This window comes from Dendroctonus ponderosae, unplaced genomic scaffold (genome assembly GCF_020466585.1).
Source record: "Dendroctonus ponderosae isolate FM_Combo_2020 unplaced genomic scaffold, Dpon_F_20191213v2 Dpon_F_20191213_12, whole genome shotgun sequence".
In the NCBI taxonomy this organism is placed as follows: Eukaryota; Metazoa; Arthropoda; class Insecta; order Coleoptera; family Curculionidae; genus Dendroctonus; species Dendroctonus ponderosae.
Window position 1 is genome coordinate 2,580,419 of NW_026017316.1, and position 25,364 is coordinate 2,605,782.

Here is a 25,364-nt window from a genome sequence, read left to right on the forward strand (position 1 = left end):
GTGGTTCCGCCCGGGATCGAACCGGGGGCCTTCTGCGTGTAAAGCAGACGTGATAACCGCTACACTACGGAACCAGTTGGGGAAAGCGGGGCGCAATAGGGGGCCTACCTTGAGGGGCGCAATGAGGCGCCTCTTGAGCCGCTGCGGGGCGTCCATCCTCGCGCACTCACTCAGCCGTCCAGGACTCACTCGGGCGCAATGCGAATCAATAGAGCGGGCTGCGCCCCCTCAACTCACGCAAGCAGTGGCCACCAGTGGCGACCTAAATGCATCGATCGAGCGGGCCGGTTCATCGATCTGGCGCGACGGCGTGGGCGCGCGCGTGCTGGTTGGGTTGCCTGCGGCGCGCGTTGCTGGTTGCCTGGCGTGACGCAAGCCCATTAGGGGGCTATTTATAAACCAGGCGCGCTTAAACTTAAAAACCCCGAAAACCCTGCGGGCCGCCACCAAGCTGCTTACCTGACGGGGCGTCCGGGGGGCGGCAAAGCACTGCTGCACGTTGCCCATCGCGCACCAAAGGGCGGAAGAGCGACCGGCCGATGCGCCTGATTTGCGTCTGGGTGACACCGCGCCCGACCCATTGACCGCGATGTCGTCACCGCATCGCGCCAAGGCTATTTCAAATAATTGCTGCTGAGCCCTCAGGCAGCCATGTTGGGGCCAGCTGGCAACCGTGCAGGTTGTCATGGTAACGCTGTCACCCACCACTCACAACAGTGGAGCCCCTGCCAGTGCTAGTGGAATGAATTTGGCCTCGTTGTGGTGGTGGTTGGCGTGGTGGCTGCGCCCCCTGGTCAAATGGGTGCTGCGCAGGACCACGGGGCTGTGCGAGCTGCAGCGCATTTGCTATGGCGAGGTGAGTGGGGCGCCCCGTGTCAAGGGGGTGGAGCGTTCGCTGGCGAGCTCGCGCCACCCCCAGCTGCGCCAGTTGGTCGCCCATTTGGACGACGTGGCCGCCCGCCGCTGCTTCACCGGCGCCAACGAGCGCCAGCTCCTGCAACGTGAGTATTGGGACGGCGCAGGGCGCAGCCCCCTTTTAACACTCGGCCCTTTCAGGCGCCGTCAGTGCCGTGCTGGTGGCGAAGCGCATCAACCCCACCGTGCACTGTGGGTTTGTGGCGGCGTTCGGCAAGTGCGTGGAGCAGATTTGGGGCTACCGCCAGTTGGCGGCTGAAGTGGAGCTGTTGCGGCAGACCCCGTTCGATAGCGCTGACGCGTCGCATGAGCGCCGCTTGYTGGACCTGTGGCGCAGCCTGCGCCCCGACGAGCCCCTGCAAGGTAAAGTAGGCTAGTGCTTGAAGTAGTTTRTAAGTTTGGCAAGCCGGCGCGTACTATTGGGGCTTCGCAGGGCGCATCAGCAAGCAGTGGCAGGACATCGGGTTCCAGGGCGACGACCCCAAAACCGACTTCCGCGGCATGGGGTTGTTGGGGCTGGAGAACCTGCTGTTCTTTGCCAGCGAGCATCGCGCCCCCGCCCACCACGTACTCGCCCACTCGATGCACGCCACCGCCGGCTATTGCTTCGCCATCGTGGGCATCAACATCACCCACATGGCCTGGAGCATGCTGCGCGACGGCAGCGCGCAGACCTACTTCTACAACACGTCGAGAAGCCTGCCCACCTTGCGCCTCTTTCACTGCTTCTACAGCTATCTGTTCTATGAGTTCGACCGATTCTGGGCGGAGGCGAAGCCCACCAATATCATGGAGTTTTCCACGGTCAAAGGGCAGTTTGAGCGGCGCGTGCGCGTCGCCCTCTCGGACCCGCGGACGCAGTTCCGGGTCACGCTGGCGGTCCACCATGTGTAGCTGTGGCCAATGTGGCGAATGCGCCCCAAGCGAAATAAAGCCGTTGCGGCCGCGATTTAACTAAGCGGGTTTATTTACAAAAATACCATACAGGTGGAGGATAATAAACAATGCCCCCGGGGGCAGTCTTAACATTAGGCACTGATGGTGTGACTGGGGGCGCGCCGGCTACTCGGCCTTCTTCTCCCAGGTCTGCGACACGAAGCCCCTGGTGCTTCCGTTCGAGTAGCACGCCTTGTACGAGTCGGAGAACTCGCTCTGGATGTAGTTGCTCTTGAGCGAGCCGCCGGCGCTGCGCGCCTCCTGCGCTGCGCCCCCTTCCACCGGCTGGAAATCAATTGGGCGTGAGCTGGTGAGGAAAGTGGGGCTCCACAGCTTACCATACACGCGCCCTGATTGGGGCGCTTCGCCCCCTTGCTGTAGTTCACCTTGTAGAAGTCGGAGAAGAGGAACAGGAACAAGAGGCCGTGGACGGCGATCCAGATCATGAACGACTTCGGGTAGTCGCACTCGGTGAACAGCAGCTGGAACTGGTGGGCGAAGATGGCGACGAACTGGAGCATCTGGAAGGAGGTGAGGTAGCGCTTCCACCACAAGAAGCGCTGGAACTCGGGCCCCATCGCGGACACCATGTAGTAGAAGTACATCACGATGTGCACGAAGGTGTTGAGCAGGGCGAAGAAGGTGCTGTGCCCGCCCGGCGCGAACTTCATCCCCATCCACACGGAGAAGGGCATGCAGCCGTGATGGATCACGTGCAGCGTGGACACGTGGCTGTTCTTCTTGCGCAGAATGAAGAACAGCGTGTCGAAGAACTCGGTGAACTTGGAGATGTAGTACCACCAGCAGGTGCGCGCCATCTACCAATTAAGCGGCGATTAAACGGGCCGGCCATCTGGCGGCCGTTGGACTCACCCGCAGCGCCATGGGGCTGTCCGAGTAGTCGACCGGCTGGCACCGGAAACTGTAGCTGCCCCACCAGCCGCTCATCAAGTACTGGAAACAGTCGGCGATTAGTAAGAGGGCGGGGCGCCGCCACCCCCACTCCCGCTCACCTCATAGAAGATCCAGCCGCTGAACAGCGTCTGGAACAGGTTGTAGACGATGAGCAGCCCCTTGAGGCTGAACGGCTTCCGGTTCTCCATGAGGCGCGGCCCCAACACCCGCGAAAAGTACGCGTAGAACAGACAGATGCCCAGCGTGGGCAACGGGCTGCCCATCATGGGCCAGGCCTGCACCCGCGGATCTGCAACAGGACGCAACTTCAATCACCCGGTATATACGAAAGAGGCCTCGTTGCCCGCCACGGTGCAACCAAAGAAAAAGCGTCGTTACGTTCCTGGCCTTATGCAATCGCCCCCCCATAAGTACCGCTGCTGGTACTTCCTGCATGCCATCACGTCGAGCCGCTCTCACCACTGTGACGAACAAGGCGCCGACCTGATTCGGGGCCGCCAGCCCCCTTTCGCTGTTGCTCGCGTTGGGTGCAAACGGCGTGGCACCGGCTGGCAAGGGCCGTCGCCCCGGGCAACCGCACACAACACCCCCAGCGGGTGCGCGTCGGTTGCACCACGGGCGGCTGTCCGGTCAATGGGGTTTTTACGTAACGGAAGCCGCAGAAGAAAGCGGCCCGCTGGCTGCTGGCTGGTTGGTCAAGCCGTGCTCTGTTGCAACCAACGTACCAAGCCAACCTTGACCGAAATGCCGCCTCTGGTGCTGAGCGAGCGCAAAAAATGCGCCACTCAGGGGGTTCGTGTCGCTGACTGTAAACTCGAAATGAACTGGTTCTAGTTCGAGTTTCCAGCGGCGGCCTTGGCCTGATTGACTCACCGCTCTTGTTGTCCAGCACGTCGTGGTACTTGGCAACCGCACTGGTCACTAGATGGGCCATCGCGGAACCTGCAACAGACAAGGCGATTGGGCACAGTCAGAAAGGGCCGGTTGTCATTGACAACACCCCGATGATGAGCGCTTGGGCACGAAACTTTCGCTTGGTCACKCTGCGGCGGAGCCTTGAGCGGTGCAAACGAGCAAATGCGGTTGTTCTTGACCCAAACTGGGCGCAAAGGGCCCTGACAGCCGACCTAACCTCAACAGGCAGGGCGTGTCAATGTGGGCAAAGCCTAGCGGGGCTCACCTGATCAGCGACCCTAATCGCCCTTATTAAAACAGATTGGGGTTGATTGGGGCGGAAGTCCCGGGGCGGCTGATTTGGGGCAACGGTAACGATCGATCGGGTCAGCCGAGTGGACAGCACAACATTCCCGGGGCCAGTGGCACACGCGATTACAGCAGGAAAGTTTGCGCGTTTTCAGGGCTCCGCTAGCACGCGACAACCGCTCGGACACTTAAACGGGCGCTGATTTCCTGCTCACCGCTCCGTCTGTTGCCTATTTATAGTCGCCCCCCGATGGCCCGCACTACGTCAAAACCGTCACCGTCCTCCCATCCCAAGCGCTGAGTGCGAGCGAGACGCCACCACTAGGGGCGGTCCCATCGACACTCCTCACCTGGTCTAGTGGGCGCGGCCCGTCAACCGTCCTCTAGCTCTTAAATCAATCAAATCAGCCTAATTAATGCGTTTCATTGACGGCGTTTCCAGACTATTTACCTGGTTGACCTGCCTGCAAGGTCAAGGCTTTTTGCGTTAGCATACATTGGCCACAGGGCAAAACTGAACCAGCATGAGTCGATGGTGCCCATAGTGCCCCGCCCCATAGCACCGCGCGGTGTGTGGCAACACTGCCATTGATTGTTTGTTGTTTTTAGTGTTGTCAACCGTTGTCAGGTTCAAGTGGATGAGCCCCTTTAACTGAGTGTTTTGTGGTGGCGCAGCCCCTTGATATGCTAGACGAACAGCTGAAGAACCTCCTGGCCACCACTGCGTCGATTTCCACCGTTCTGCAGTTTCTGTCGGGCACGTAAGTGCGGCTGGGCAAGTTGAATACGGGGGGGTGGAGCCCTGGGGCTTTTGCAGGATCACCTGCCAGCGCATCGTGCGCAACAAGAGCACGGGGGAGATCTCGGCCTTCCCCTTTGTCAGCGGCTGCCTGTCCACCGCGCTGTGGCTGCGCTATGGGTTCCTGATCCAGGACACCTCCATTATTCTGGTGAACACCATCGGGGTCTCCCTGTTCTTTTCCTATGTGCTCGTTCTGTTCCTGTACAGTATTAAAAAGGTAGTTGAGTCATGGCTCTGGGGGTTGAGCAGGGGCGTAATTGGTTTTGTGTGTTTTAGATTCAGGTGCTGCGCCAGTTTCTGCTCAGTCTGGGGCTGTTGGTGGCGGTGCTGATGAAACTGCACCGGATGGAGGACGGGGCGCAAGCCCACCAGTTTCTGGGGTACACCTGCATGGCAGTCACTGTGCTCTTTTTCGCTGCCCCCTTTGCCACCCTGCTGCAGGTGATCAGGAGCAAGAGCACCGACAGCCTGCCCTACCACCTCATAGTGGCCACATTCCTAGTCAGCCTCCAGTGGCTGATCTACGGCCTCATGCTCCAGGACCCCTTTATCCAAGTGAGTGTCTCACATTTTTTTATGAGTTGAAGGTTAAATTGGCGCCTTGCAGGCTCCCAACTTCCTGGGCTGCGTGCTGTCGGGCCTCCAGCTCAGCCTCTTCCTCATCTACCCGGCCAAGGCCCACGGGGCCTCAGTCATTTAATTAGTGTTTAGTAAACGTGGCGAATAAACAGTAATTTTGATGAGGATTGTTTCCGTTTAGCCCCGCCAGCCTCTAGCGGCGTTGCCGCAATGTCCCCCACACTCATGATGTTCGATGACCGATGACAGCCAGTTTGTTTGGCATGGTTATGTTCCAGTCGTGTAGTTGAAGTGGAAGGATAATGGGGGAAGTGGCGCAGCCCCGTTTTGAGAAGTCCCTGGGGCTTCTGACGAGCAAGTTTGTGTCGCTGCTGCAAAAGTCCAAAGGGGGCATTCTGGACCTCAAGGTGGTGAGTGGCGTGAAGGTGGTTTGGGGGGCGCGAGGGCTTAATGTGCGGTTGTTTTGCAGGCTGCCGATATCCTGGAGGTGCGGCAGAAGCGGCGCATTTACGACATTACCAACGTGCTGGAGGGCATCGGGCTGATCGAGAAGAAGAGCAAGAACAGCATCCAGTGGAAGTGAGTGTGGGTGTTGGGGCACTAGAGTGGTTCTACAGGGGTGTTTTAGGCCCTACACGGTGTACAGGCCGGCTAGCAACGCCGAAGATGCCAACAGCGGCGGGTTTACCGAAAAGATCTCCCGGTTGAAGCAGAAACTGGCCAGGCTTGACGAGTACGAGCACGAGCTGGACATGCACAAGATCTGGATCAATCAAAGCATCCGCAACACCACGGAGGGCAACAGCCAGTTTCTCTATCTTACGTTGGAGGATTTTGCTGCCTGCTACGGCCAGCAAGACGCAGTAATAGCGGCCAAGGTCCCGGTAAACGAGACCCGCGTGGCAGTTTCGGTGAGTGCATTTGCTGCCCGTCTGAACTTGGCTAAAATCCCATTGCAGAACAACGAGGGAAGCTTCAGTCTCAAAATCGCAAGCACTGGGCGGCCCATTGACGCCTACCTGGTCTCCGAGCGGGTGCTGGACGGGCGACTGAAAATGCAGCGACGGCCCAGGCCGGCGCCCCACAAGCGCCGCCGCTACACCAACCCTGACCTGGAAACTGCTGCCATCCTGTTCCAAAAGCCGCCGAGGGCGGCGGAGCCTCCTGCCGTTTCTGGGGCTGGCGACGCCTTCCTGCCTCTCAGCCTCCTCGGGGCCGACTATCCATACTCGCTGCTCGAGCATGAAGGGGCCTGCGATTTGTTTGACCTTAACTAAGGGGTTCTGTGATTCTAGCCTGTAAGCATGCTAATGGTAATTTTGAATAAATATTTTTTCGTTATATCCGTCCGAAGGTCCTTGGCGGCAACAGCGCGCCCGCAACGTCAAAGTCCGCGACTTTGACAAACGTTTGACAGTTTGAGGTGTTGTTTAGGCTGCAGAGCAAATGGTGGTTTGTTGTGTAGGTTTCCAGAAGGTTTTCCGGTGATTTATCAGTGATTAAGGGGCCAGAACAGATGAGCAGAATGGAGAAGCTGCCCAACCTAGTGGACGTGTACCAGCCGGCCAAGAAGCTCGGCACGAGACAGCTGCCGCTGGTCGTCGACAGTAACTTAACGGTAAACAAGCGCAGCGGAGCCCTGAGCGCGGTCTAAATCGTGAGTTCCAGCTGGTGATGGACATCAAGAACTCGAACATCATCAGCGACAGCCAAACGCTCAGCAACAAGGAGCTGAACGAGTATATGACGAAGCTGGGCGTGCTCAGCCCCGAACAGCTGAAGGCTTCGCTGCAGATCTCCAAGACGGCGCTGCTCGAAGTGCTCAATCAGAGCGTGCCCTGCGTGGGCTGCCGCCGCAGGTGAGTCCCCACTCGCTGTCTAGTGGTGCCAGTTTTTGACCTGCGGGGTTTTGGGGTAGTGTGGAGGGGCTCTACTACCAGCTGCTGAGCTTCGGCCACCCCACGTTGGACCCCATAGTGGTGAGGGGCGACGGCACCATCACGTTGAGGCCGGAGAAGCATTCGTACAACGTCCTGGCCAACATCTTCCATGATCATGCGTGAGTTGGCCGGTTGAGTCCAAGGGGGGGCTTTGCTCATGGCTTTTTGCAGACAGCGCCTCAAGACGCTGATCGACACGCAGCCGAAGCGCAACAAGAAGAGCGTCCGCTGCCTGCTGCACTCGCTGGACTGGCAGCGGATCCGGCCGGTCACTCCAGTGTGGCGCGACATCTGGAACTGCATGAAGTCGGACTGCCGCAAAGACATCTGCATCATTGAGAGCGCCTGCCTCTACGCCACGCTGGAGAACTACCTGCGGCAGCACCGCTTTTGCGGAGAGTGTCGCATCAAGGTGGTCAAGGGTAGGCTGCGCCCCCGCTTTAACGCTTTAAACCCCGCCCCCGAGCTAACGTGAACGCCCCCCACAGCTTACACATTGTTGGTGGAGGAGGCGGACCCCAGCAAGGAGAAGGGGTACGTGCCGGCGCTCTACTCGGGCATCAAGCGCTGCCTCCAAGACAAACACATCCACCTGAACCCCAAAACCGAGTACATCACCAAGCTGATAAATCGGGCGGAGCCCGAGCTGTTGGGCAGGTAAGCTGGAAAGGGGTGGGGGCGCAGCCCCACCACGAATAGTTCACCTCAAGTCAGCCGTAGGGAGCGGCACGCCAAGACGCTGGAGATTGCGCAGGAGGAGGTGCTCACCTGCCTGGGCATCTGCATGTACGAGCGCCTGAACCGGCTCTACATGCGCGTCAGGTATGCACGCACGCACAGTTGAACCAATCGGGCGGGCGCCTGTAACAGACGGGGGGGGGGCGTGGCTTGCAGGGAGGAGGAGCGCACCTGTCAGCTGTTCGCCGCTGTTGCCGTGCACACGCTGCACCGCAGCTTCGAGACGGTGGTGGAGAAGGCGAGGGGCGTGTCCCAGCTCGAGCTGCTCTACGAGGAGTTTGCGCGCGAAGAGCAGGCCAAGCAGAAGCACAAGGAGGCGAAAAAGAGCAGGCGCAAGCGCCGCAAGGGCAAGGCGCTGTGCGAGAAGGCGCGCTGCGAGTTCGCGCCCGACTGTCTATGCCCCGCCCCCGGCAAGCCGGACGGCGTGTGCGAGTGCTGCAGCGACGACTCGGACAGTCGGGAGGACGCGCTCCTCGACCAATCACGGTGAGTGCTCGGGCGTTGCCCTCAACAGCTGTAATGGTGGTGGTTGTCATGGCTGCAGATGCAGCAGCGACCTCTGGGCGGACGACTGCGACAGCAAGGAGCTCTGCAAATGTGACACAGTCCCTGACAAGTGAGTGAGCGGTGGGGCGCACTGACAGCGTCTTAATCTCGGCTGTTGCAGCCCCAAGGACCCGGACTGCGACTACTCGGCCAATAACAACTGTTGCGAGTCGGCGTCGCTCGACTCCAGCCTGTCCAGCTCGCCAGAGGACTCGGGCCTGGCCTGCTCCGACATTTGCTGTCAGCCTGCGGACTTTGGCAGCCAGTGCCGCTTGACCTGCGGCGCCGGACTGAGTCTGCAGGAGATGCTCGAGGTAAGCCAATCGGCGCGCCACCGCGCATATCTAATCGAGAGGGGGCGCGCAGGGTCCGAGCGAGGACGACGAGGACTGCTACATAACGGCCGAGGAGGTGCGCGAGTTCAAAAGCAAAAGCCGACAAATCTACGAGAAAAGACGCGAGCTGCGCGAGACGCTCCAGAAGCGGTTCGCGCAGTTCTGCCACAATGGGCCGCTCATCGTGCCGCGCCTGCTCGTCCAGACCAAGTACGCCTCGAATTGAGCGCGCGCGCGCAGCCCCAGTTGCTGACGAAAAGGACACAGACGACAAGCGGCCCCCCAGCTATCCGAGTACAGTGGGCGCGCGTGCGCGCCCAACCCCTGTAGTAGTCCACTAAGGCTGCGCCGCCCTTCCAAGGGGGGCGGCGCCCCCCTGCATTCCATATCCAGTTGTTCAATTAATTTAGTCGATTCGGGGCGCCGCTGGATCTCAATATAACTCTATTGATATTATCTACATTTCGATGTCTATTATCTAGTCCGCAACTGTCCCAAGCACAGGCTGGCGTTAGTGCCGCCGAAGCCAAACGCGTTTTTCAGAGCGGTGCGCCCCGCAGGGGCGCCCCACAGCTGCCGCTCGCCCGCCACAAAGTTCAACTGGGGGTCTTCGACGCTGTCCAGGTTGATGGTGGGCGGCAGCACGCCCTCCTCGATCGCCTTCACTGTGAAGACCGCCTCCAGGTTGCCGGCTGCGCCCAGCAGATGGCCGTGCGCCCCCTTGGTGGAGGAGACGGCTGGGCGCRCGCCCAGCAGCCGCTTGATGGCCCTGATTTCGATGGCGTCGCCCATCGGGGTGGAGGTGGCGTGGGCGTTCACGTAGCCGATGTCCTCGGGGCGCAGTTGGGCGTCGAGCAGCGCGCGCTGCATGGCCAGGAAGGCGCCGGTGCCTTCCGGGCTGGGCGCAGTCAGGTGGGCGGCGTCGCCCGACAGGCCGTAGCCCAGCACTTCGGCGTAGATGTGGGCGCCTCGGCGCTGCGCCCTCTCCAGCTCCTCGAGCACCAGAATGGCGCTGCCTTCGCCCATCACGAAGCCGTCGCGGCTTTTGTCGAAGGGGCGCGACGCCCTTTCGGGCGTCTCGTTGAAGCTGGTGCTGAGGGCGCGCAGCCGGCAAAAGGCCGCAATGGCCAGCGGGGAGATGCAGGCCTCGGTGCCCCCGCACACCATCACGTCGGCGCTGTTCGTCTGGATGAAGCGGAACGAGTCGCCGATGGCGTGCGCCCCCGTGGCGCACGCCGTCGACACCGCATGGTTGGGCCCCTGGAACCCGTACTTGATGCTGATCTGGCCTGCGGCCAGATTCGGCAGGATGCGCGGCACGAAAAAGGGGCTCACGTGGTGGTAGCCCCTTTGCAGCGCCTGGAACGTGGCGCACACGTCCTGCAGGTCGATCATCCCCATGCCGACGGCCACGCCAGTGCGCTCCCGCTCCGCTGGCGCCATCGGGAGCAGCCCCGCGTCCTGCAGCGCCTCGGCGGCCGCCAGGAGGGCGTAGCCCGTCGCGGGCGCCATCGATCGGAGCTGGCTCTTGCTGAAGTGCTGCTGCAGCTGGAACTGCTCGCCGTTGGCCTGCACAAAGCCGGCCACCCGGCAGGGCAGCTCGGCGTATTCGGGCCCCTCGAGCTTGCTGAGCCCGCAGCGCCCTGCCGTCACGTTGCTCCAGGCCTCCTGCACTGTGGCCCCCAGGGGGCACAGCGCCCCCAGCCCTGTCACCACTACGCGCCGCATTTCGCCCCCAAACAACAACAACAACCAGAAGATAACCTCACTCGCTCCACCATCATCATCATCATTGGCAACAGCGCCCAGGCGGCTAAGGCTAGGTAATCAGTCTTTATACTGGCAATCGCCATGGTAACCGCGGATGTCCACATTCAGGCGCCATGGTGCGCGCACAGCGCCGCCATCATCAGTTGTTTTAGCCAGCGGATGCAGAGCGGACGTGTGGGAGAGTGCTGCGCATCGAGCTTCGCCCCCCTAAACCAGCCGCATTTCGAGGGCTGTTGCGTCCATCACCAGTGCGAAGAAGCCCCAGTCAGGTGAGTGCAAGTGCGGCCCGGGTGCAGCCCCCCCAGGGCCCCAAATCGAGGGGCCATGTGTGATGCGTGTACCTGGCACGATTGACTCATTTCCTTAATTGACCAATCGCAGGCCTTGAACGCTGCGCGTTCTTGTTGTCAACAGTTGGTTGTTAGGGGAGATCAGTGCACCCGCACTAGGTCACCTGCTGGAATCTGGGTTATTTGTAGGGGATGGGCGAGCGACGCGGTACCAAAGGCCTGGAGCTCTGGTGCCGGAAAATGACCGAAGGCTACGCGGGCGTTCGCGTGGACAACATGACGACGTCGTGGCGCAACGGCTTGGCCTTCTGCGCCCTCATCCACCACTTCAGGCCCGATCTCATGTGAGTTTGACTGTCTGTTTACCCAATTGGGCGCCGACCAGAGCGTAACTCCGGTTGGGTTGCAGCGAGTTCGAGAAGCTGGACAAGGGCGACGTCTACGGCAACAACGAGCTGGCCTTCAGGGTGGCCGAGCACCAGCTGGGGATCCCCGCGCTGCTCGACCCCGAAGACATGGTGGAGTACGAGGTGCCCGACCGGCTCTCCATCCTCACCTACCTGTCGCAGTTCTATCAGTGCTTTGAGGGGCAGCGCGGCAAGGAGCTGGCGCCCAAGCGGCCGGCCACGCCCCCCGAGCCGCCGCCGCCCGCCGGCCCGCCCCCCACCACGGTAAGTCCACGCCCGTCCGCTTAGTGTCCATGTGCAACGCGCTTGCTTGGAGTGAACCGTGTGGGCGGGGCGACGTTGCGCTAGCGACCCGCCGCGCCCGCTGGCCCTTCCACCTAACCTCATTGTTTGTTTGTTGTTCCCGCGGTGTTCGGTGCTTCCCCCCATTTGGTAGGCGGAGGAGGAGGAGGAGCGCTTGGCCATAATGGGGCAGTACAAGCCGGGGATATTTTGCTGAGGTTGAGCGGCGCCCGTGACTGCCATTCAGTGCGGGCGCCCCCAGTGACCTGAGGCGCGTTTCAGGTGCGGACCACGGTGGGGCGGGCGCGCAGGGAGCCGTGCGCCCACTGCGACCTCCCCGTGTTCATCGCGGAGCGGCTCAAAGTCGACGGGCGCGTCTACCATCGCGCCTGCTTTCGCTGCGCCCGCTGCTCCCACCCCCTCTCTCTCGCCAACTACTACCAGACGGAGGGCGGCGAGTTCTGCTGCGAAGTCTGCCCCGATGAGGTGCAGCCCGCGATGGCGCGCCCCCTCAGCGACGAGGAGAAGAGCAGTATGGCCGCCCCCGATCTGTACAGCTCGCATTGCGAGGCCGCCCTCGAGCAGCCGCTCGACGACGACCTGAAGCGCAGCGCCACTCTCACTCCCACTGCGACGGCGCGCTCTCTCTTCTTTTTGAGTCACATGGAGGCGGAGCAGGGCACGCTCGCCCTTCCCTTCAAGGAGGCGGAGCTTAAGCGGGAGCTGGAAGAGGACGCCCGCGCTGGGGAAGAGGCGCGGCTGGAAGACCCGCCTGCCCCAGAGAGGGCGGAGCCTGGCAGGCCCGAAGAAGAGCCCGACACTCCCGTGGCCCCAGCAGAGGAGGAAAACAAGGAAGTTAACGAGAAGGCGGATCCTGATGACGCCCCAGCGCCAGTGGAGGAGGCCGAACTCAAAGACACTTCACTTGAGGAGGAACAGGGGCCTGTGGACGCCCCATTTTCGCAAGAGGAAGTGGAACCCGCATCACCCCCAGGGGAGGAGCGCGGGGACGCCCAAAGCGTCGAGGGAGGTGTGACGGTGGAGGTCGCCCCCGCTCCGGAGGAAGTGAAAGTGACTCCCAGTTTGGTGCCTTTTTACCCGCTAGAGCTGAACCCGTTCGGGGAGGAGGAGGAGGAGCGGCCAGTGCCGGCGGCGCGCACCAAGAAAAGGGCGACGCTCAGCCCGCCCACCCCCAGCAACCCCTTTGAGGAGGAGGACGACGATGAGTGAGTAAGGAGCGCGCAATGGGCTCTAGGTTTTCTAAACGGCAGATCCGCAGGATCACGGCGAAGCCCGAGGCCCACGGCAGCAGTTCCTCGCTGTCCAGCCGCAAGAAGAAGCCGGCGCCGCCACCGCCGCCCTCACTGGGCGGGACCATGCGCAGTCGCAAAACCAAGCGGGCGCCGCTGCCGCCCACCGTGAGCCCCCGGCGGCTGATTGCCGCCCCTGAGATGTCGCCCGACGAGTTTCAGCCGCTGGAGGAGGACAAGAGCGCAGCCGGGCGGTGGAAGCGACGGAGGGCGGCGTCGCCGCCCCGGCCTGTGCCGCCCAAGCGGTCGGTGCCGCCCCTGCCGCTGCCCGAGATCAGGCGCGAGCTCGAGTCGATCGAGGTGCAGCAGCGAGGGCTGGAGAATCAGGGCGTCCGCCTGGAGCAGATCATCAGGGAGCGCAGCGAGGGCGGCAACCCGGACGACCGGGCGCCGCCCGACGTCGAGGACCTGATCCTGCAGCTGTTCGAGCTGGTCAACGAGAAAACSGAGCTGTTTCGGCGCCAGGCCGAGCTGATGTATCTGTATGTAGTGGCGGATGCGCCGCCTGGTTGGCCGCCCTAAATAGGCTSTTGGCTTGCAGGCGCCGCCAGCAGCGGCTGGAGGAGGAGCAGGCGGAGGTCGAGCACCACATCAGGTGCCTGATGGCGCAGCCCGAGTCCTCCAAGACCGACTACGACAAGGTGATGGAGGAGACGCTGATCGGGCGCCTGGTGGAGATCGTGGAAAAGCGCAACCGGATCATCGACTGCTTGGAGAGCGACCGGCAGCGCAACATCGACGAGGACGAGACCATCAGCAGCCAGCTCAGTCTGTACAACGCGCAGCGCGCCGCCCCCGAGGGCCCCAAGAAGAAAAAGAAGCTGAAGAAGCTCACCAAGCTGCTGGAGCCGTTCAGGCACAAAAAGGACAAACACTGAGGGGCTGCGCCCCCCACAAACACTTGAGTGCTACTGTTGTGATTCTTACTGTTAGTTTTATTGAATAAACACACTCGATAAGTCATGGATGGGTTAACGTCTTTTGAAGCCGTATTTCTTGCGCTCGTAGAACAGGTCGGTTTTGGAGCTGCCGAGGTTGACGATCTTGGGGCAGCCGTCGCGGTCCTTCTCCTGCACGGTGCACTCCTTGCAGTAGTAGGCGTCCGAGACGCCGGGGCCTCCGCAGATCACGCAGCGCCCCTGGTAGGAGCCGTAGTTGCACTCGTCGCAAATGCGCACCAGCGTGCACGGGCGCACGTACGAGTCGCAGATCACGCATTTGCCGTCGCACTTTTCGCACAGCCGCCCTATGGCCACCCCCGGCTGCTTCCTGCAGAAAATCAGGTCGGGATGGTGCTTCGCCATGTTCGCTCGCTTGTAAACAACTTTTGAGGTTAGTCGCCCGGTTGGTAGTGATGCGGTGTCAGTTGCTGATGCGCGGTTGCCGCGCGGAGCACCGCGCCCTTGTCGGGCTTTTTTGCCGATTTTCCCGGCGGATGGGGGGACGGAAATTTTCCCCGAAGTCTCCAGTGGTTGGAGGGGAGCTTTGCCCAATTTTCTGTGCTTTTTTATAATAATAAAAAAATATTTGAATTTCCTGCGCGCACCCGGCAACCGTGCTGTGGGCCCGTCAAAGTTCGGTTGTCACCGCCAGTGAGTTGAAAACTTTGGAACTTTCCAGGATCTGCCGGAAAAACTTCTCCAAGGACCAGAAGTGGACCTGAAACTGCAGCTCGATCGGGTGAGTTTTTGAACATTTGCGTAAAAGTTGTGTAAACAGTTGGATCAGCGATCAGTGACGAAGTGCTTGCCCCATTGGCAGAAACTGCGCTTTATTTACTCAGTTATCGGTCTACTAACGCTACTACAAAGGCGGGGCCTAGGGCGGGGCCTCCGCGGTGTCTGGGGCGACCTTCTGCAGCTGCTTCGCCTGCAGGATGAGCCGGAAGTAGTGGCAGGGCAGCAGGACGCAGCGCCCGTCCGGTTCCTCCGCGTCGATGAAAACGCCGCGCACCACCAGCGAGTTGGCGCAGCCCAGCAGGATGAGCAGCAGCAGCGAGACGCTCATGGCGCACCAGCAGCTCAGCGGCGGGTTGTCTGCAAGGGGGCGCACGCTCGTTAAGGGGCGAGGCGCGAAGCGCCGCATAGTTACCGGGCAGGAAGTAGAGGTCGAGCGCCATCCAGATGCCGCGCCACACATTAACGGTGCCCAGCAGCGCCACCACGACGAACGARTCGGCAAACAGCAGCCGGCCTGCGCCGGACAGCCGSTCGCAGACGCTGCGCACGAGCGGCTGCAGCAGGAAGACCAGCGCAGTGACGGCGTAGCCCAGCACCTGAAGAGGGGGGGGGGGCGAGCATTAATCCTCTGAGCCAGGGGCGTGCGCCCGCTACTCACCAGGCTGCTGCAGGCTGACGATGCAGGATCGTCGGGGAACAGCAGCAGGTCCAGCAGCATCCAGAGGCCGCGCCACACGAACACCACCAGCACGCCCACCACCAGCACGGAGAACAGGCAGTCGAGCAGGAAGAGGCAGAGGCGGCCGCCCACCTGCGGACAACCGGAGAAGATGAGCGGCAGCCGCGCCACTGGCCCCCAATTGGATTAGCCGGCTAATCGAGTGACTGTCACCCAAATTGGCCGCTTCCCCCCGGGGCTGATTGGGCTTGATTGATGGCCCGCAGGGGGCCTGCGGCCGGCCTTGAGCCGGTCTGCCGAAAAAACGCGACCTTCACCGTTCGGGGAATTCGCGAATTGGACCTGATTGGCCACGCCAATGGGGTCACAAAGGCTCGAAGGGCGGGCGCAAGCGCTTGGCGAGGTTAGGCGAGTTAGGGGTTTGGTTGGTACTTACGGGGGCGACTCGGAACATGGTGAGCACGTCGAAGTAGCCCTGCGCCAGGTCRTTGACGATGACGCAGGGCGGCGAGGCGACGTTGCGCAGCGCCCTCATAGCGACCAGCGCCACCAGCCCCACAGCGGACGTGACCATCAAGCTGCCGGCGTCGCGCTGCGTCTGCACCGTCAACAAGTCCCAAGGGCCGCGCCACCCGTTGACGCACACAAACGCGTAGCACACCGTGTAGAGGCGGCTGACCGCGTAGAAGCGCAGGCGGCCGCCGCCCGGGGTGAAGCGGTCCGCCAGGGCGCGCTGGGCGCCGATGAAGAGCACGTGGCCGACGAGGCCGAGGCCGCAGGAGAGGGCGGCGCTGAGCACTGGGCGGGCGGGCGCCACGTAGAGGTCCATCAGCGTCCAGACGCTGCGCCAGTAGGCGACCACGCAGGGGCAGACCACCAGCGCGGAGAAGAGCAAGTCGAGGGCGGTGAGGAGCGCGTCGCGCGTCGCCGGTCGCCCTTTGCGAGGAGCGGCGCTGCTGCCGCGCATAGTGGACGAGCGGGGACTGGGCGCATTGCCGCAGGAGACGCTCGGGGTACTGAGCGGTGGGGCGCAGGCAAGGCCAGCTCGGTTAATGGTGCATTTATTTATTGAGGGTCACGCTGAAGGCGACGCAGCTGCCGCCCGCTTCTTCGCCGTCGCGCCACACGCCGCGCACCAGCAGCGAGTTGGAGCAGCGCAGCGCCATCAGCAGCGCCAGCGCGCCCCCCTGGCACAGCCAGAGGCCCAGCGGCCCGCTGCCCGGCAGGAAGTGGCGGTCCAGCAGCGTCCAGAGGCCGCGCCACACGTTGACAGCCGCCCACACCGCCGCCAGCATGTAGGCGTNGGCCAGGAGGCGGCGCAGGCCGGCGGGCGCGTCGCACACCGCCTGCATGGTTGGCTGCAGCAGGAACAGCGCGGCGACCAGCGCGTAGCCCAACACCTGCAACTTGTCACCGTTAGTCTTAGTCCAGCCTCACTGTGTGGCCGGGCGCACCAGGCTGGCGCAGGGCGACAGCAGCAGTTCGGCGAGCAGCCACAGGCCGCGCCAGCCGACCACGCCCAAGTTGCCGACCACGCCCACTGAGAAGACGACGTCGGCCGCGTAGCGGGCGGCGCCGTCCGCCATGGCGGTGCGGAACATGTTCGGGAAGCGGAACATCGGGTCGCCCTCGTCCGCGCACAGCCCAAAGGGCGGCGAGTTCAGGTTGCGCAAGCAGCGCATGCCGCCCAGCAGGCCCAAGCAGGCGGCGAACAGCCCCAGGGCCACGCCCGCGTGCGCCACGCGCACCCTGCCCTCCTCCACCACGCCCAAGTGCTGGTCCAGCAGCATCCACACACCTGTCAAGGGGCGAAGAGCGGCAACAGTCAGGCCGGGCTTGCGCTGCGCAGACTCACCGCGCCACTGCACATTGGTGGCCAGATGCAGCACCAGGGTGTAGCTGCGCATGGCCAGGAACAGCAGCAGTCGGCCGAGGGGCGTGCGCTGCTCGCCCCCCTCCATCGCCAGCGCGTGGAACGCCTCCTGCGCGCCGCCGGCCACCACATGGATCAGCGTACCTGCAACAGGGGCAGTGGTTAGCGACGGTGGCTGTTGCCAGGCCACGCCCCTAGCAACCGATCACGCAGCTCTCCCACGGCGGGAAGTGGGCGGCGTGGACGTCCAGCAGCTCCCAAGTGCCGCGCCAGCCGGCCACCACCAGGGGCGTGACCAGGAGGGCGCACCACGCGACGTCCAGAGCACCCGAAGCACTGCACTGGCCGGCGCTCATCGCACTCACTGCACTGATTGGAAGCGGCGCAATTCAAGCGATAAACTCGGGGTTCAAGTGGGTGGGCACGTCACTGATTAGACACTAGACTAGAACACTACTACTCAGCTAAGCTACGGGGGGGGCGCCTACGGGGTCAGGCGGCCATCTCCAGGCTGCCCTGGGCGGCCGCGCCCTGCGCGGGGCTCAGCAGCACCTTCTCCAGCGCTATGACAGGCGACTCGTACATCAGCGTGAGCGCCAGGGCGAGCGCGTAGGCGAGCAGCAGATCGGCGGCCGTTTGGTACTCCTGTCAAACGACCCCCGCCAATTTAGGCAACCACTCAATCACCCGCCCACACTTACCACATTGAAGACACTGGCGTAGATCGGTGTTCGGATGGTTGCCGCCGTGTACATCTGGATGGCGCCATGCGAGATGTAGACGCAGTAGGTGAGTCGCGCCAGCACCACCAGCGGGCGCCAGCGCAGCATCGGCTCCACCCACGCTGCAAGCACCAGACACGCCCAGTGAAAATGCCCGCTGCAACGCCAAGTGACTTACGGCCACGCCCAGAGCTGATGGCCAGCACCATCCACGCAACGCAGACGCTCCAGGCAAAGTGGTAGAGGGCGGCGTAGAGGGCGGCCAGCAGGGGCGGCACCTCGAGCAAATAGAACACAAAGCCGGTGTATAAGGAGGCCACCATGATGGGGGCGCAGAGCGCCCAACCTGCAACTGCGCATTACAACAACGCCCAAGCCCCGCCTACCTGCCACTTGCCGATGCGCACCGCCGCCTTCGGCAGTTTGGCGCTGCCCTCCTTCATGGCGTGCTTGATGTAGCCGGTCAGCACGCCCACTAGATAGGAGCTGCCGCGCATGTGCCCCGGAATGTACAGGGTCTTGAAGGTGTCGTGCGCCACCGGATCCTTTAGAACCCTGCGCAACAGTTAAACGGCCAGTTTTCCCCCCACACAACAATCCCTCACTTGATATACAGCATAAACATGGCGTCCATCTTGTTGACGTAGACGATGGCGAACACCACCAGCATGGAGGCGAGGATGAGCACGCCCACCACTGCCACGCCCACCTTGGGGCGCTTCCACAGCAGCCACGCCAGCAGGGGCGTGAACAGGAAGAAGTTCATGTCGCACGTGATGTACCAGCTTTGGAACATGCACTGAAAGACAGTTGACAGTGACAGAAAATGCGGGTCATCCCCGCGCGTAACCTACAATTTGGTCAGTGTTGACGTAGTTGTTGATGTAGAGTAGATTGGCCCACCAGCTGGCCAGGCAGCGTTGCTGTTCCAAGCCGACGCGCTGTTGCCAGAACGGGCCGCTGCCCAGCTTGACCAACAGGGTGCAGTAGAAGGCCAGCACCACGGCGTAGGTGGGGGTCATGCGCACGACGCGATGCAGATAGACCGCGCCCATCTGGACACGCCCCTTCTTGCGCTGCAGCTCGCCCAGCATCAAGTAGGTGGCCAGAAAGCCCGACAGGGTGAAGAACGTTTCGACTAGAATGGGGCCGTTCAGCAGCAGCGTGGTCTCGAACTGCGTGTACAGCTGGGGAGTTTTTGCGGTTTAATCGGGCGTGGCGCGTGTGAGGTTGGCCCCACCTTTTCCACGTCCTTGGGGTTGACCATTGGCGAGCCGAACTCGAACATGATGCGGTGCAGCAGCACAATCAGCAGCATCGAGTAGACGCGCATGCCTGCCAAGCAGTCCAGCCCGTCCAGGTTGCGCCCCTGCGCCGTCAGTTTGCGCACGTTGCTCGGCAGCGAGAAGCACAGCGCCAGCTCGTGGCGCTTGCCCATCAGGCGCCAATGGCGGTTGGAGTCGCGCGTCAGCGCCATCTCGTAGCCACTAGCGAGCAGCACTGTTGCCAGTGAGGCGCCCAGGAAGACGCTGTCAAAGCGATGACAATGGACGATGTCAAGTTGCTGTCAGCTTGATGGGGGACTCACATGAAGGCCACGTCGCCGGCAGTGTAGCGGGTGGGCGTGGCCGCTTGGCAGCTGCCCACGTCGACTGTCACCTGGAAGTCACTGCGGTTGTTCAAGATGGCGGCGTTGTGCGTGAGCACGCTGCGCAGCTCGCGATAATCGCAGGACGACGGCAGGCAAAACGCAAAATACAGCTCGTTTCGGCTGCCTTTGGTTTTGTCTTGCGCGTACACCTGCCGAGATTGAGGTTAGTTGGCCGGCCTCTGACACCTGTCACGGCTTACCGCCAGTTTGGCCCACATGGAGTCGTTGGACGCGCGCAAATAGTCCGATTCGTAGTAGCTGCTGGCGTGCTCCAGACTGGTGCCGGCTGGTGGCGCCACCGTGAACTGCGCCAGACAGTATTGGCCGCGCAGCGGCACTGGGCGTGGCACCCGGATCTCCATGCATTCGTCAAAGTTGCCCAAGTCGTGCGACGACCCGTAGAGGAAGCCGCTGGGCATCTTGCCCGAAGCGTCAAACACTGCGTAAAAGTGGGGTTAAGTGGGCGGGGCACGAGTGAAACAGGGGGCGTGGCTTGCTCACTTTCCGTGGCCCAAATGCGGAACTGCGTCAGCTCGTGCGCGTAGAACCGACTGTCGTTGCGGCACGTTTCGTCCGCGCTGTTCACCGTGGGGATGTAAATCTCCAGCAAGCGGCGCTCGTCGAAGACGTCCGAAAGCCCGCCGAAGGGGCTGCGCTGCGGGGCGCAGCCCCCCCAAAGGGCGGCCATTATCAGCGCGAAGGCGACCCGGATCATGGTCAGCGACTGCAGCCGGCCCGTTTCCTGCAGGGCTTTTATACGGGCGCAAGCGAAAGTCAGTGTCAGGGCTATTTATCGATAATTTTATTTATTTATTTATTCATTTGCAGCGGGAAAAAAACCCGACGAATCACTGCAATTTCAATGGGCAGGGCGTGTAATTGGGCTTTTTTCAACGATTGTTTATAACAATGTTATGCAACAATCGGCAGTAATTTGCTCATTAGCGACGCTGGCTGCACACGGTAAGGACCGCGATGCTGACGTCACCGACGCACGCCCTAGCCCCTGTTCGAGCGTGCAGCTGGATCCAGGGGATTTTTTTAGCAAAAATCTGCCAAAATTTTCCAGGTATGAAAATGTGTTTTGACTGGTTTTTTAATGGGGAGTTGCATTATTTTTATTTATTTTTTTTGAACAGAACAACTGGGCGTTGCAAGAGCGGCGTTGCCACAGCCGCCCTCAAAAAATGACAGTCCTGTAGCAATTTGACTGACGTGTGTGAAATTTCCGTGTAATGTTTGGGAAAATATTGCCAATTTCGCCGTTCGCCAAGTGGGGCCCCAGCGGGGCGCAGCTACGCAAATGAAGCTCGTCCATCGAGACATCGACAAGGGCCAGGGGTGAGTGGCGGCCACTTGTAGGTTAGATCCAAGGGGGCCCCCCTTGAGTGACAGCTGTCGTTTCCAGGGCAGTCACCCTGGTGCCGGAGGAGCCCGAGGACATGTGGCACGCCTACAACCTGATCGCCGAGGGCGATTCGGTGAAAAGCTCCACGATCCGCAAAGTGCAAATCGAGTCGGCCACCGGATCGTCCACGTCCAGCAGAGTCCGCACGACGCTCACCATCACAGTGGAGACCATCGACTTTGACACGCAGGCCTGCATGCTGCGGCTCAAGGGGCGCAACATCGAGGAGAACCAGCATGTCAAGGTGCGTATGAGGGTGGACGAGCCGCTGAAACTGACCCTGCAGTTGCAGATGGGCGCCTACCACACGCTCGACCTGGAGCTGAACCGCAAGTTCAGCCTGCGCAAGGTGGAGTGGGACTCCATAGCGCTGGAGCGCATCGAGCAGGCCTGCGACCCCACCAAGTCGGCGGACGTGGCCGCCGTCATCATGCAAGAGGGGCTGGCCCATGTGTGTCTCATCACCTCGAGCATGACCCTCATCAGGGCCAAGATCGACGTCACCATCCCGCGCAAGCGCAAGGGGCTGGTGCAGCAGCACGAAAAGGTCAGCGCCAAAGCCCCGCCCCTTTCCGTCTAACCGTCGCCTTTGCAGGGCCTGGCCAAGTTCTACGAGCAGGTGATGCAGGCGATTCTGCGCCACGTCAACTTCGATGTGGTCAAGTGTGTGCTGGTGGCGTCGCCCGGCTTCGTGCGCGACCAGTTCTTCGACTACATGCTGCAGGCGGCCGTCAAGACCGACAACAAACTGCTGCTGGACAACAAGACGAAGTTCATGCTGGTGCACGCCTCCTCCGGCTTCAAGCACTCGCTGAAGGAGGTGCTGCAGGACGCAGCCGTGATGAGCAAAATCTCCGACACCAAGGCGGCCAGCGAGGTGAAGGCGCTGCAGCAGTTCTACGCCGTGCTGCAGGCGGAGCCGGCCAAGGCCTTCTACGGGAAGGGGCACGTGCAGCGCGCCAACGAGGCGCAGGCCATCGAGAGCCTGCTGATCTCCGACAGGCTGTTCAGGTGCGTCCAGAGTGGGGGTAGTGATGGGGTTTTAACGCCGTTTGCGCAGGTGCGACGACGTCAAGCAGCGCAAGGAGTACGTGGCGTTGGTGGATGCGGTGCGCGAGGCTGGCGGGGAGGTGCGCATGTTCTCCAGCATGCATCTGTCGGGCGAGCGTAAGTGCTGTCTCTGTTCGGCGCCGGGCGGCCCCCTAACTCCCTCTCGCTTGCTTTTAGAGCTGGAGCAGCTGACGGGCATCGCCGCCATTCTGCGCTTCCCCATGCCCGAGCTGGAGGAGGAGGAGGAGGACGAGGCGGAGCAGGAGTAGCCAGAGAGGTTGGTACTAACTAGTTAATTTATTGGCGTGTAAAGTGTAAAACAATAAAAGTGGGTCAGTCCTGCTGCGGCTGCTGCTGCTGCTGGTCGTGCAGGCGCCTTTTCTTGCGCAACAGCCAGATCTCCTTGGCCCGCTTGGTCTTGCCCTCCATCATGCTCTTGTACAGTTTCTTGTGCTTCTTCTTCACCATCTTCTCCCTGAGCCGGTACTCCTGGCGCTCCTGTCTGCTCGCCTCCCACGGCACCTCCTTGTGCACCTCGCCCACGCTCACCGACAGCTTCCCGCTGGGGGCGGGCGCCTCGTCGGCGGGCGCCGCCTCCGGCAGGCCCTGCGCGATGGCCGCCTGGTCCTTCTGGTGCTGCGCCTCCAGCGCCTCCGGGTCGTAGAGGCGGCGCTCCTCGGGCGGCACGTACTGCTGGTCGCGCGCCGCGTCGATGAACGGCGACAGATGGGGCGGCAGCACCTCGCCCATGAAGTACTGGTGGACGGGGAGCAGCTCGCCCTTGTTGACGCTGTCGAAGACCCACTGGGGCTGGACGTAGTAGCGGGAGATGTACTTTTTGTCGATTGAGGGCCGGTCGACGATCTGGTGCGTGATGGACTCGTCGCTCTCGTCGAACGTCGCCCCTGAAAGCGGTGGTTGGGTGATTGGGGCCCCATTGGGGCAGTGCCCCGCGGTACTTACCGACGAACAGGGCGCTGTCCCAGGAGACCTCGCCCCCGAAGCTGCGCACCACGAACACGAAGGGCTCGCGCGGCACCTCGCGGTTGATGAAGAACTTGAGGCCCCTGAAGAGGTTCTGGAGGCGCTGCAGCCGCTCGGCGTCCTCCAGGCCGGCGTCGGGGTCCTCGTCCAGGGGGGCGCGGGCGCCCAGCATGGGCAGGCTGAGGGCGCAGACCCGCTCCGCCACGAAGGCCTCCTCGTCCACCAGCGCGCGCTCGCTCTCGGTCTGCGCCCGCGTGAAGCGCGGCGGGTACTGCAGGCCCAGCTCGTGGTACAGCCGGAAGTTGGTGAAGCCGAGCAGCACGTTGTAGAACTCCACGAAGGTGGACATGATCTTGAAGTCCACCTCGGCCTTCTGCTGGGGCTCGAAGGCGAAGTGGTGGGGCACGATCCAGGTGACCGTTTCGCCCCTGAGCTGCGCCTGGTAGTAGTAGCCCTTGATCGAGATGAAGACCTTGCGGAGGGCGCGCGCCTCGATGACGGCGTGCAGGAACTCCATGGTGAGGCGCCTGCAGAGGGCGGACTGGTCGCGGGGCACGTGCGCCAGCGACGGGAACGTGCTGAACAGGAAGCAGAGCGTCAGACAGTCGTCCAAGTCGCGCAGCGCGTCCGCGAACGTCGGGTAGCGCTCCTTCACGATGTGGTCGAGCTTCAGCGTCGGGTGGCTGTTGAGGTGCTGGCGAAGCCTCTCGAAGTCCTTGATGGCTCGCGCGCGCCCCACCTTCTTGTTGAAGATCTTGTAGTCGCGCAGCGTCCAGATGATCGGCTCGTGCAGCAGGAACTGCACATCTTTCACGTGGTAGAGCGTCTTGATGCCGCTGTGCCCCTTTTGGGCGCGCTTGCGGTTGCGGGGCTCGCGCGGGTAGATGCCCTTGAGGATGCACAGGCGCCGGAAGTCGTTCAGCGACAGCTGCAGCTTCTTGAGCGCCGCCTTGCGCGTCATGAACTGCGCCCCCTCGCCGGTCGCGTACTGTGGGGCAAACAGCGCCGGATTAGCGGCCCGACCAGCAGCCGGCCCAGGCAGGACTTACCTTCTTTTTGCGTTGCGCCACCATTGTGTTTCGCTGTTTGCAGCCAACACCAACAACAGCATGCGATTGAAGTGGGGTTAGTTGTTGCGCGGATGACAGATCTTCTCCTATTCTTCTTCAACCCAACGCACCGGGCTGTCACATCATCATCCAAAATGGCGACGATAAGCGTGAAGTTTTGCGGGCCTATTTTCGTGTTTTTTAAATCTGGTTAAGATTATTTATCCTCAGCCATTATTCGTTGGCAACCGGTTTTTTGGGGAAAACCACAATTTTATTTTTTTTAGCCAAAACGGCACAATAGCAGCAATGCACGGTTGCCGGCGTTGCTTTCAAAATGGCGACGATAAGCGTGAAGTTTTCCGGGCCTATTTTCGTGATTTTTAAATCTGGTTAAGATTATTTATCCTCAGCCATTATTCGTTGGCAACCGGTTTTTTTGAGGAAAAGTGCAATTTTATTTTTTTCAGCCAAAACGGCACAATAGCAGCAATGCACGGTTGCCGGCGTTTCTTTCAAAATGGCGACGACAAGCGTGAATTTTTTCGGTCCTATTTTCGTGTTTTTTAAATCTGGTTAAGATTATTTATCCTCAGCCATTATTCGTTGGCAACCGGTTTTTCTGGGGAAAACCACAATTTTATTTTTTTTAGCCAAAACGGCACAATAGCAGCAATGCACGGTTGCCGGCGTTGCTTTCAAAATGGCGACGATAAGTGTGAATTGTTCGTTAAGGATGGCAAATTGAAAGGGCGTCGAGTTAATAAACAAATAAATTTATTTGGCAATTCGCTCATCGTGCACGGCCCCCCGGGGCGGGGCCCTTTGGTGCTATCACAAAATCCGGCAGGGGCGGGGCCGCGCCGCGCCCTCTATGTACAACCTTTGGAGATCAGAAATGGGGCTGCGCCCCCCCCACACTCAAACGGCCACGATCTTGCTGGGGTCGACTTTGACGCGAATGAAGAGGACGTCGTCGCGCAGAAAGTGGCGCCGCCTGAGGGTGTCGTGCGACACGAACTTGGGGAAGCCGAAGCCGAGCGAGTCGGGCTCTTTGCTCGGCCGCTGGAAGTTCTTCCAGGTGGGGTCCGGGATGAAGCTCTCGACAATGTTGCAAGCTTTCTCCGGGGTGCCGCACTGGTCGAACAGCGTGAACGAGACGGAGTGCGCGAACGGCCAGCGCAACAGCGCGTCGTACTCGCCGGGCAGGATTTTGATGTAGACCGATAGATGGCTGTCCTCGCCGGCGCCGTTGCCATTCGGGAAGAGGGACGCCTGCAGCCGATAGCCGTACTGGCTGG

At 61.5% G+C, this 25,364-nt stretch overlaps 15 protein-coding genes and 1 non-coding gene across 25 annotated transcripts in view; 6 read left to right on the forward strand and 10 right to left on the reverse strand.

Annotated features, from left to right (window-relative positions):
- The window catches only part of LOC109542165 (NAD(+) hydrolase sarm1), a 10,922-nt gene extending 10,668 nt beyond the window's left edge, over window positions 1-254 (reverse strand). Inside the window, exon 1 of the mRNA XM_048662985.1 lies at window positions 109-254. Within this exon, the coding sequence (XP_048518942.1) occupies window positions 109-156 (48 nt within the window). The 5' untranslated portion in view covers window positions 157-254. The remainder of the gene's footprint in view (window positions 1-108) is intronic.
- LOC109546912 (sugar transporter SWEET1) overlaps window positions 1-5,511 on the forward strand; it is a 16,688-nt gene extending 11,177 nt beyond the window's left edge. Inside the window, exons 1-5 of one of the 2 annotated variants that reach the window (XM_019918089.2) lie at window positions 1,190-1,278; window positions 4,579-4,730; window positions 4,787-4,988; window positions 5,048-5,326; window positions 5,379-5,511. In XM_019918089.2, the coding sequence (XP_019773648.1) occupies window positions 4,654-4,730; window positions 4,787-4,988; window positions 5,048-5,326; window positions 5,379-5,471 (651 nt within the window). In that variant the 5' untranslated portion in view covers window positions 1,190-1,278; window positions 4,579-4,653 and the 3' untranslated portion in view covers window positions 5,472-5,511. Of the gene's footprint in view, window positions 1-1,189; window positions 1,279-4,578; window positions 4,731-4,786; window positions 4,989-5,047; window positions 5,327-5,378 lie in introns of those variants that run through there. The other variant, XM_048663026.1, reaches the window with a different exon arrangement.
- Trnav-uac lies at window positions 2-74 on the reverse strand. The gene has a single exon. It is a non-coding gene; the product is annotated as a tRNA-Val (tRNA).
- Window positions 342-1,869, forward strand: LOC109546893 (ELMO domain-containing protein 2). Its single transcript, XM_019918066.2, has 3 exons — window positions 342-1,001; window positions 1,057-1,278; window positions 1,349-1,869. Exons 1-3 carry the CDS (start codon window positions 686-688, stop codon window positions 1,807-1,809), a joined length of 999 nt encoding a protein of 332 aa, XP_019773625.1. The 5' UTR covers window positions 342-685; the 3' UTR covers window positions 1,810-1,869.
- On the reverse strand, window positions 1,865-4,388 carry LOC109546885 (elongation of very long chain fatty acids protein AAEL008004). The gene is made up of 6 exons (XM_019918054.2): window positions 3,947-4,388; window positions 3,640-3,708; window positions 2,865-3,055; window positions 2,725-2,805; window positions 2,190-2,669; window positions 1,865-2,136 (listed from the first exon to the last, which is right to left on the reverse strand). The coding sequence occupies exons 2-6, from the start codon at window positions 3,698-3,700 to the stop codon at window positions 1,978-1,980; spliced, it is 972 nt and encodes a 323-aa protein (XP_019773613.1). The 5' UTR covers window positions 3,701-3,708; window positions 3,947-4,388; the 3' UTR covers window positions 1,865-1,977.
- A 38-nt stretch (window positions 5,512-5,549) lies between the features above and the next one.
- On the forward strand, window positions 5,550-6,794 carry LOC109546903 (transcription factor E2F4). 2 transcript variants are annotated; one of them, XM_048663025.1, is made up of 5 exons: window positions 5,550-5,760; window positions 5,820-5,929; window positions 5,979-6,261; window positions 6,310-6,648; window positions 6,705-6,794. In XM_048663025.1, the coding sequence occupies exons 1-4, from the start codon at window positions 5,653-5,655 to the stop codon at window positions 6,625-6,627; spliced, it is 819 nt and encodes a 272-aa protein (XP_048518982.1). In that variant the 5' UTR covers window positions 5,550-5,652; the 3' UTR covers window positions 6,628-6,648; window positions 6,705-6,794. The 2 variants fall into 2 exon arrangements, with proteins under 2 accessions (XP_048518982.1, XP_019773636.1); XM_019918077.2 differs by lacking the exon at window positions 6,705-6,794 and having other exon boundaries at window positions 6,310-6,693.
- Window positions 6,795-6,866: 72 nt separating this feature from the next.
- Window positions 6,867-9,371, forward strand: LOC109546879 (gametogenetin-binding protein 2). 2 transcript variants are annotated; one of them, XM_048663001.1, is made up of 10 exons: window positions 6,867-6,968; window positions 7,019-7,209; window positions 7,269-7,409; window positions 7,462-7,712; window positions 7,779-7,947; window positions 8,005-8,112; window positions 8,185-8,514; window positions 8,573-8,644; window positions 8,696-8,888; window positions 8,941-9,371. In XM_048663001.1, the coding sequence occupies exons 1-10, from the start codon at window positions 6,867-6,869 to the stop codon at window positions 9,133-9,135; spliced, it is 1,752 nt and encodes a 583-aa protein (XP_048518958.1). In that variant the 3' UTR covers window positions 9,136-9,371. The 2 variants fall into 2 exon arrangements, with proteins under 2 accessions (XP_048518958.1, XP_048518959.1); XM_048663002.1 differs by having other exon boundaries at window positions 8,011-8,112.
- On the reverse strand, window positions 9,337-10,734 carry LOC109543268 (3-oxoacyl-[acyl-carrier-protein] synthase, mitochondrial). Its single transcript, XM_019912886.2, has one exon. It carries the CDS (start codon window positions 10,635-10,637, stop codon window positions 9,384-9,386), a length of 1,254 nt encoding a protein of 417 aa, XP_019768445.2. The 5' UTR covers window positions 10,638-10,734; the 3' UTR covers window positions 9,337-9,383.
- Window positions 10,735-10,804: 70 nt separating this feature from the next.
- On the forward strand, window positions 10,805-13,931 carry LOC109543266 (MICAL-like protein 2). The gene is made up of 6 exons (XM_048662991.1): window positions 10,805-10,948; window positions 11,159-11,313; window positions 11,379-11,640; window positions 11,941-12,884; window positions 12,938-13,450; window positions 13,510-13,931. Exons 2-6 carry the CDS (start codon window positions 11,162-11,164, stop codon window positions 13,844-13,846), a joined length of 2,208 nt encoding a protein of 735 aa, XP_048518948.1. The 5' UTR covers window positions 10,805-10,948; window positions 11,159-11,161; the 3' UTR covers window positions 13,847-13,931.
- On the reverse strand, window positions 13,883-14,342 carry LOC125503110 (PHD finger-like domain-containing protein 5A). Its single transcript, XM_048663027.1, has one exon. It carries the CDS (start codon window positions 14,270-14,272, stop codon window positions 13,940-13,942), a length of 333 nt encoding a protein of 110 aa, XP_048518984.1. The 5' UTR covers window positions 14,273-14,342; the 3' UTR covers window positions 13,883-13,939.
- A 380-nt stretch (window positions 14,343-14,722) lies between these two features.
- On the reverse strand, window positions 14,723-16,627 carry LOC125503108. Its single transcript, XM_048663021.1, has 4 exons — window positions 15,763-16,627; window positions 15,306-15,458; window positions 15,060-15,243; window positions 14,723-15,004 (listed from the first exon to the last, which is right to left on the reverse strand). The coding sequence occupies exons 1-4, from the start codon at window positions 16,291-16,293 to the stop codon at window positions 14,787-14,789; spliced, it is 1,086 nt and encodes a 361-aa protein (XP_048518978.1). The 5' UTR covers window positions 16,294-16,627; the 3' UTR covers window positions 14,723-14,786.
- LOC125503128 lies at window positions 16,388-17,555 on the reverse strand. Its single transcript, XM_048663062.1, has 4 exons — window positions 17,402-17,555; window positions 17,182-17,343; window positions 16,781-17,124; window positions 16,388-16,726 (listed from the first exon to the last, which is right to left on the reverse strand). Exons 1-4 carry the CDS (start codon window positions 17,553-17,555, stop codon window positions 16,388-16,390), a joined length of 999 nt encoding a protein of 332 aa, XP_048519019.1.
- Window positions 16,631-20,403, reverse strand: LOC125503104 (nose resistant to fluoxetine protein 6-like). 4 transcript variants are annotated; one of them, XM_048662994.1, is made up of 13 exons: window positions 20,074-20,403; window positions 19,773-20,011; window positions 19,510-19,721; window positions 19,162-19,450; window positions 18,776-19,108; window positions 18,527-18,720; window positions 18,319-18,476; window positions 18,100-18,267; window positions 17,901-18,043; window positions 17,402-17,844; window positions 17,182-17,343; window positions 16,781-17,124; window positions 16,631-16,726 (listed from the first exon to the last, which is right to left on the reverse strand). In XM_048662994.1, exons 1-10 carry the CDS (start codon window positions 20,285-20,287, stop codon window positions 17,692-17,694), a joined length of 2,103 nt encoding a protein of 700 aa, XP_048518951.1. In that variant the 5' UTR covers window positions 20,288-20,403; the 3' UTR covers window positions 16,631-16,726; window positions 16,781-17,124; window positions 17,182-17,343; window positions 17,402-17,691. The 4 variants fall into 4 exon arrangements, with proteins under 4 accessions (XP_048518951.1, XP_048518952.1, XP_048518950.1 ...); XM_048662995.1 differs by lacking the exon at window positions 16,781-17,124 and having other exon boundaries at window positions 17,125-17,343; XM_048662993.1 differs by having other exon boundaries at window positions 16,781-17,343.
- Window positions 20,404-20,471: 68 nt separating this feature from the next.
- Window positions 20,472-22,420, forward strand: LOC109541695 (protein pelota). Its single transcript, XM_048663019.1, has 7 exons — window positions 20,472-20,641; window positions 20,712-20,913; window positions 20,981-21,224; window positions 21,273-21,527; window positions 21,576-21,991; window positions 22,041-22,147; window positions 22,208-22,420. The coding sequence occupies exons 2-7, from the start codon at window positions 20,876-20,878 to the stop codon at window positions 22,297-22,299; spliced, it is 1,152 nt and encodes a 383-aa protein (XP_048518976.1). The 5' UTR covers window positions 20,472-20,641; window positions 20,712-20,875; the 3' UTR covers window positions 22,300-22,420.
- On the reverse strand, window positions 22,313-24,175 carry LOC125503105 (pescadillo homolog). The gene is made up of 3 exons (XM_048663003.1): window positions 24,064-24,175; window positions 22,994-24,002; window positions 22,313-22,935 (listed from the first exon to the last, which is right to left on the reverse strand). The coding sequence occupies exons 1-3, from the start codon at window positions 24,085-24,087 to the stop codon at window positions 22,364-22,366; spliced, it is 1,605 nt and encodes a 534-aa protein (XP_048518960.1). The 5' UTR covers window positions 24,088-24,175; the 3' UTR covers window positions 22,313-22,363.
- Window positions 24,176-24,823: 648 nt separating this feature from the next.
- The window catches only part of LOC109543490 (TNF receptor-associated factor 4), a 12,232-nt gene continuing 11,691 nt past the window's right edge, over window positions 24,824-25,364 (reverse strand). For all 4 annotated transcript variants that reach the window (XM_048663010.1, XM_048663009.1, XM_048663007.1 and 1 more), the window contains one exon: window positions 24,824-25,364. This exon ends at the window's right edge or, in 1 of these variants, runs on beyond it. In XM_048663010.1, coding sequence (XP_048518967.1) covers window positions 24,985-25,364 — 380 coding nt within the window. In that variant the 3' untranslated portion in view covers window positions 24,824-24,984.

Coding starts and splice junctions, on each gene's coding strand:
- LOC125503104 (XM_048662994.1), bottom strand. CDS start 20,287: ATGATCCGGGTCGCCTTCGCGCTGATAATGGCCGCCCTTTGGGGGGGC. Junction 20,012..20,073: donor CCGCATTTGGGCCACGGAAA/GTGAGCAAGCCA, acceptor ACTTTTACGCAG/TGTTTGACGCTTCGGGCAAG. Junction 19,109..19,161: donor ACCCCAAGGACGTGGAAAAG/GTGGGGCCAACC, acceptor AAAACTCCCCAG/CTGTACACGCAGTTCGAGAC.
- LOC109546903 (XM_048663025.1), top strand. CDS start 5,653: ATGGGGGAAGTGGCGCAGCCCCGTTTTGAGAAGTCCCTGGGGCTTCTG. Junction 5,761..5,819: donor GCATTCTGGACCTCAAGGTG/GTGAGTGGCGTG, acceptor GTTGTTTTGCAG/GCTGCCGATATCCTGGAGGT. Junction 6,262..6,309: donor AGACCCGCGTGGCAGTTTCG/GTGAGTGCATTT, acceptor ATCCCATTGCAG/AACAACGAGGGAAGCTTCAG.
- LOC109541695 (XM_048663019.1), top strand. CDS start 20,876: ATGAAGCTCGTCCATCGAGACATCGACAAGGGCCAGGG. Junction 21,992..22,040: donor ATCTCCGACAGGCTGTTCAG/GTGCGTCCAGAG, acceptor CCGTTTGCGCAG/GTGCGACGACGTCAAGCAGC. Junction 22,148..22,207: donor CATGCATCTGTCGGGCGAGC/GTAAGTGCTGTC, acceptor GCTTGCTTTTAG/AGCTGGAGCAGCTGACGGGC.
- LOC109546885 (XM_019918054.2), bottom strand. CDS start 3,700: ATGGCCCATCTAGTGACCAGTGCGGTTGCCAAGTACCACGACGTGCTG. Junction 2,670..2,724: donor ACAGCCCCATGGCGCTGCGG/GTGAGTCCAACG, acceptor CTTAATTGGTAG/ATGGCGCGCACCTGCTGGTG. Junction 2,137..2,189: donor CCAATCAGGGCGCGTGTATG/GTAAGCTGTGGA, acceptor ATTGATTTCCAG/CCGGTGGAAGGGGGCGCAGC.
- LOC125503110 (XM_048663027.1), bottom strand. CDS start 14,272: ATGGCGAAGCACCATCCCGACCTGATTTTCTGCAGGAAGCAGCCGGGG.
- LOC125503105 (XM_048663003.1), bottom strand. CDS start 24,087: ATGGTGGCGCAACGCAAAAAGAAG. Junction 24,003..24,063: donor TGGCGCAACGCAAAAAGAAG/GTAAGTCCTGCC, acceptor TTTGCCCCACAG/TACGCGACCGGCGAGGGGGC. Junction 22,936..22,993: donor GGACAGCGCCCTGTTCGTCG/GTAAGTACCGCG, acceptor CACCGCTTTCAG/GGGCGACGTTCGACGAGAGC.
- LOC109546879 (XM_048663001.1), top strand. CDS start 6,867: ATGAGCAGAATGGAGAAGCTGCCCAACCTAGTGGACGTGTACCAGCCG. Junction 7,948..8,004: donor GAGCCCGAGCTGTTGGGCAG/GTAAGCTGGAAA, acceptor ACCTCAAGTCAG/CCGTAGGGAGCGGCACGCCA. Junction 8,515..8,572: donor GCGCTCCTCGACCAATCACG/GTGAGTGCTCGG, acceptor TCATGGCTGCAG/ATGCAGCAGCGACCTCTGGG.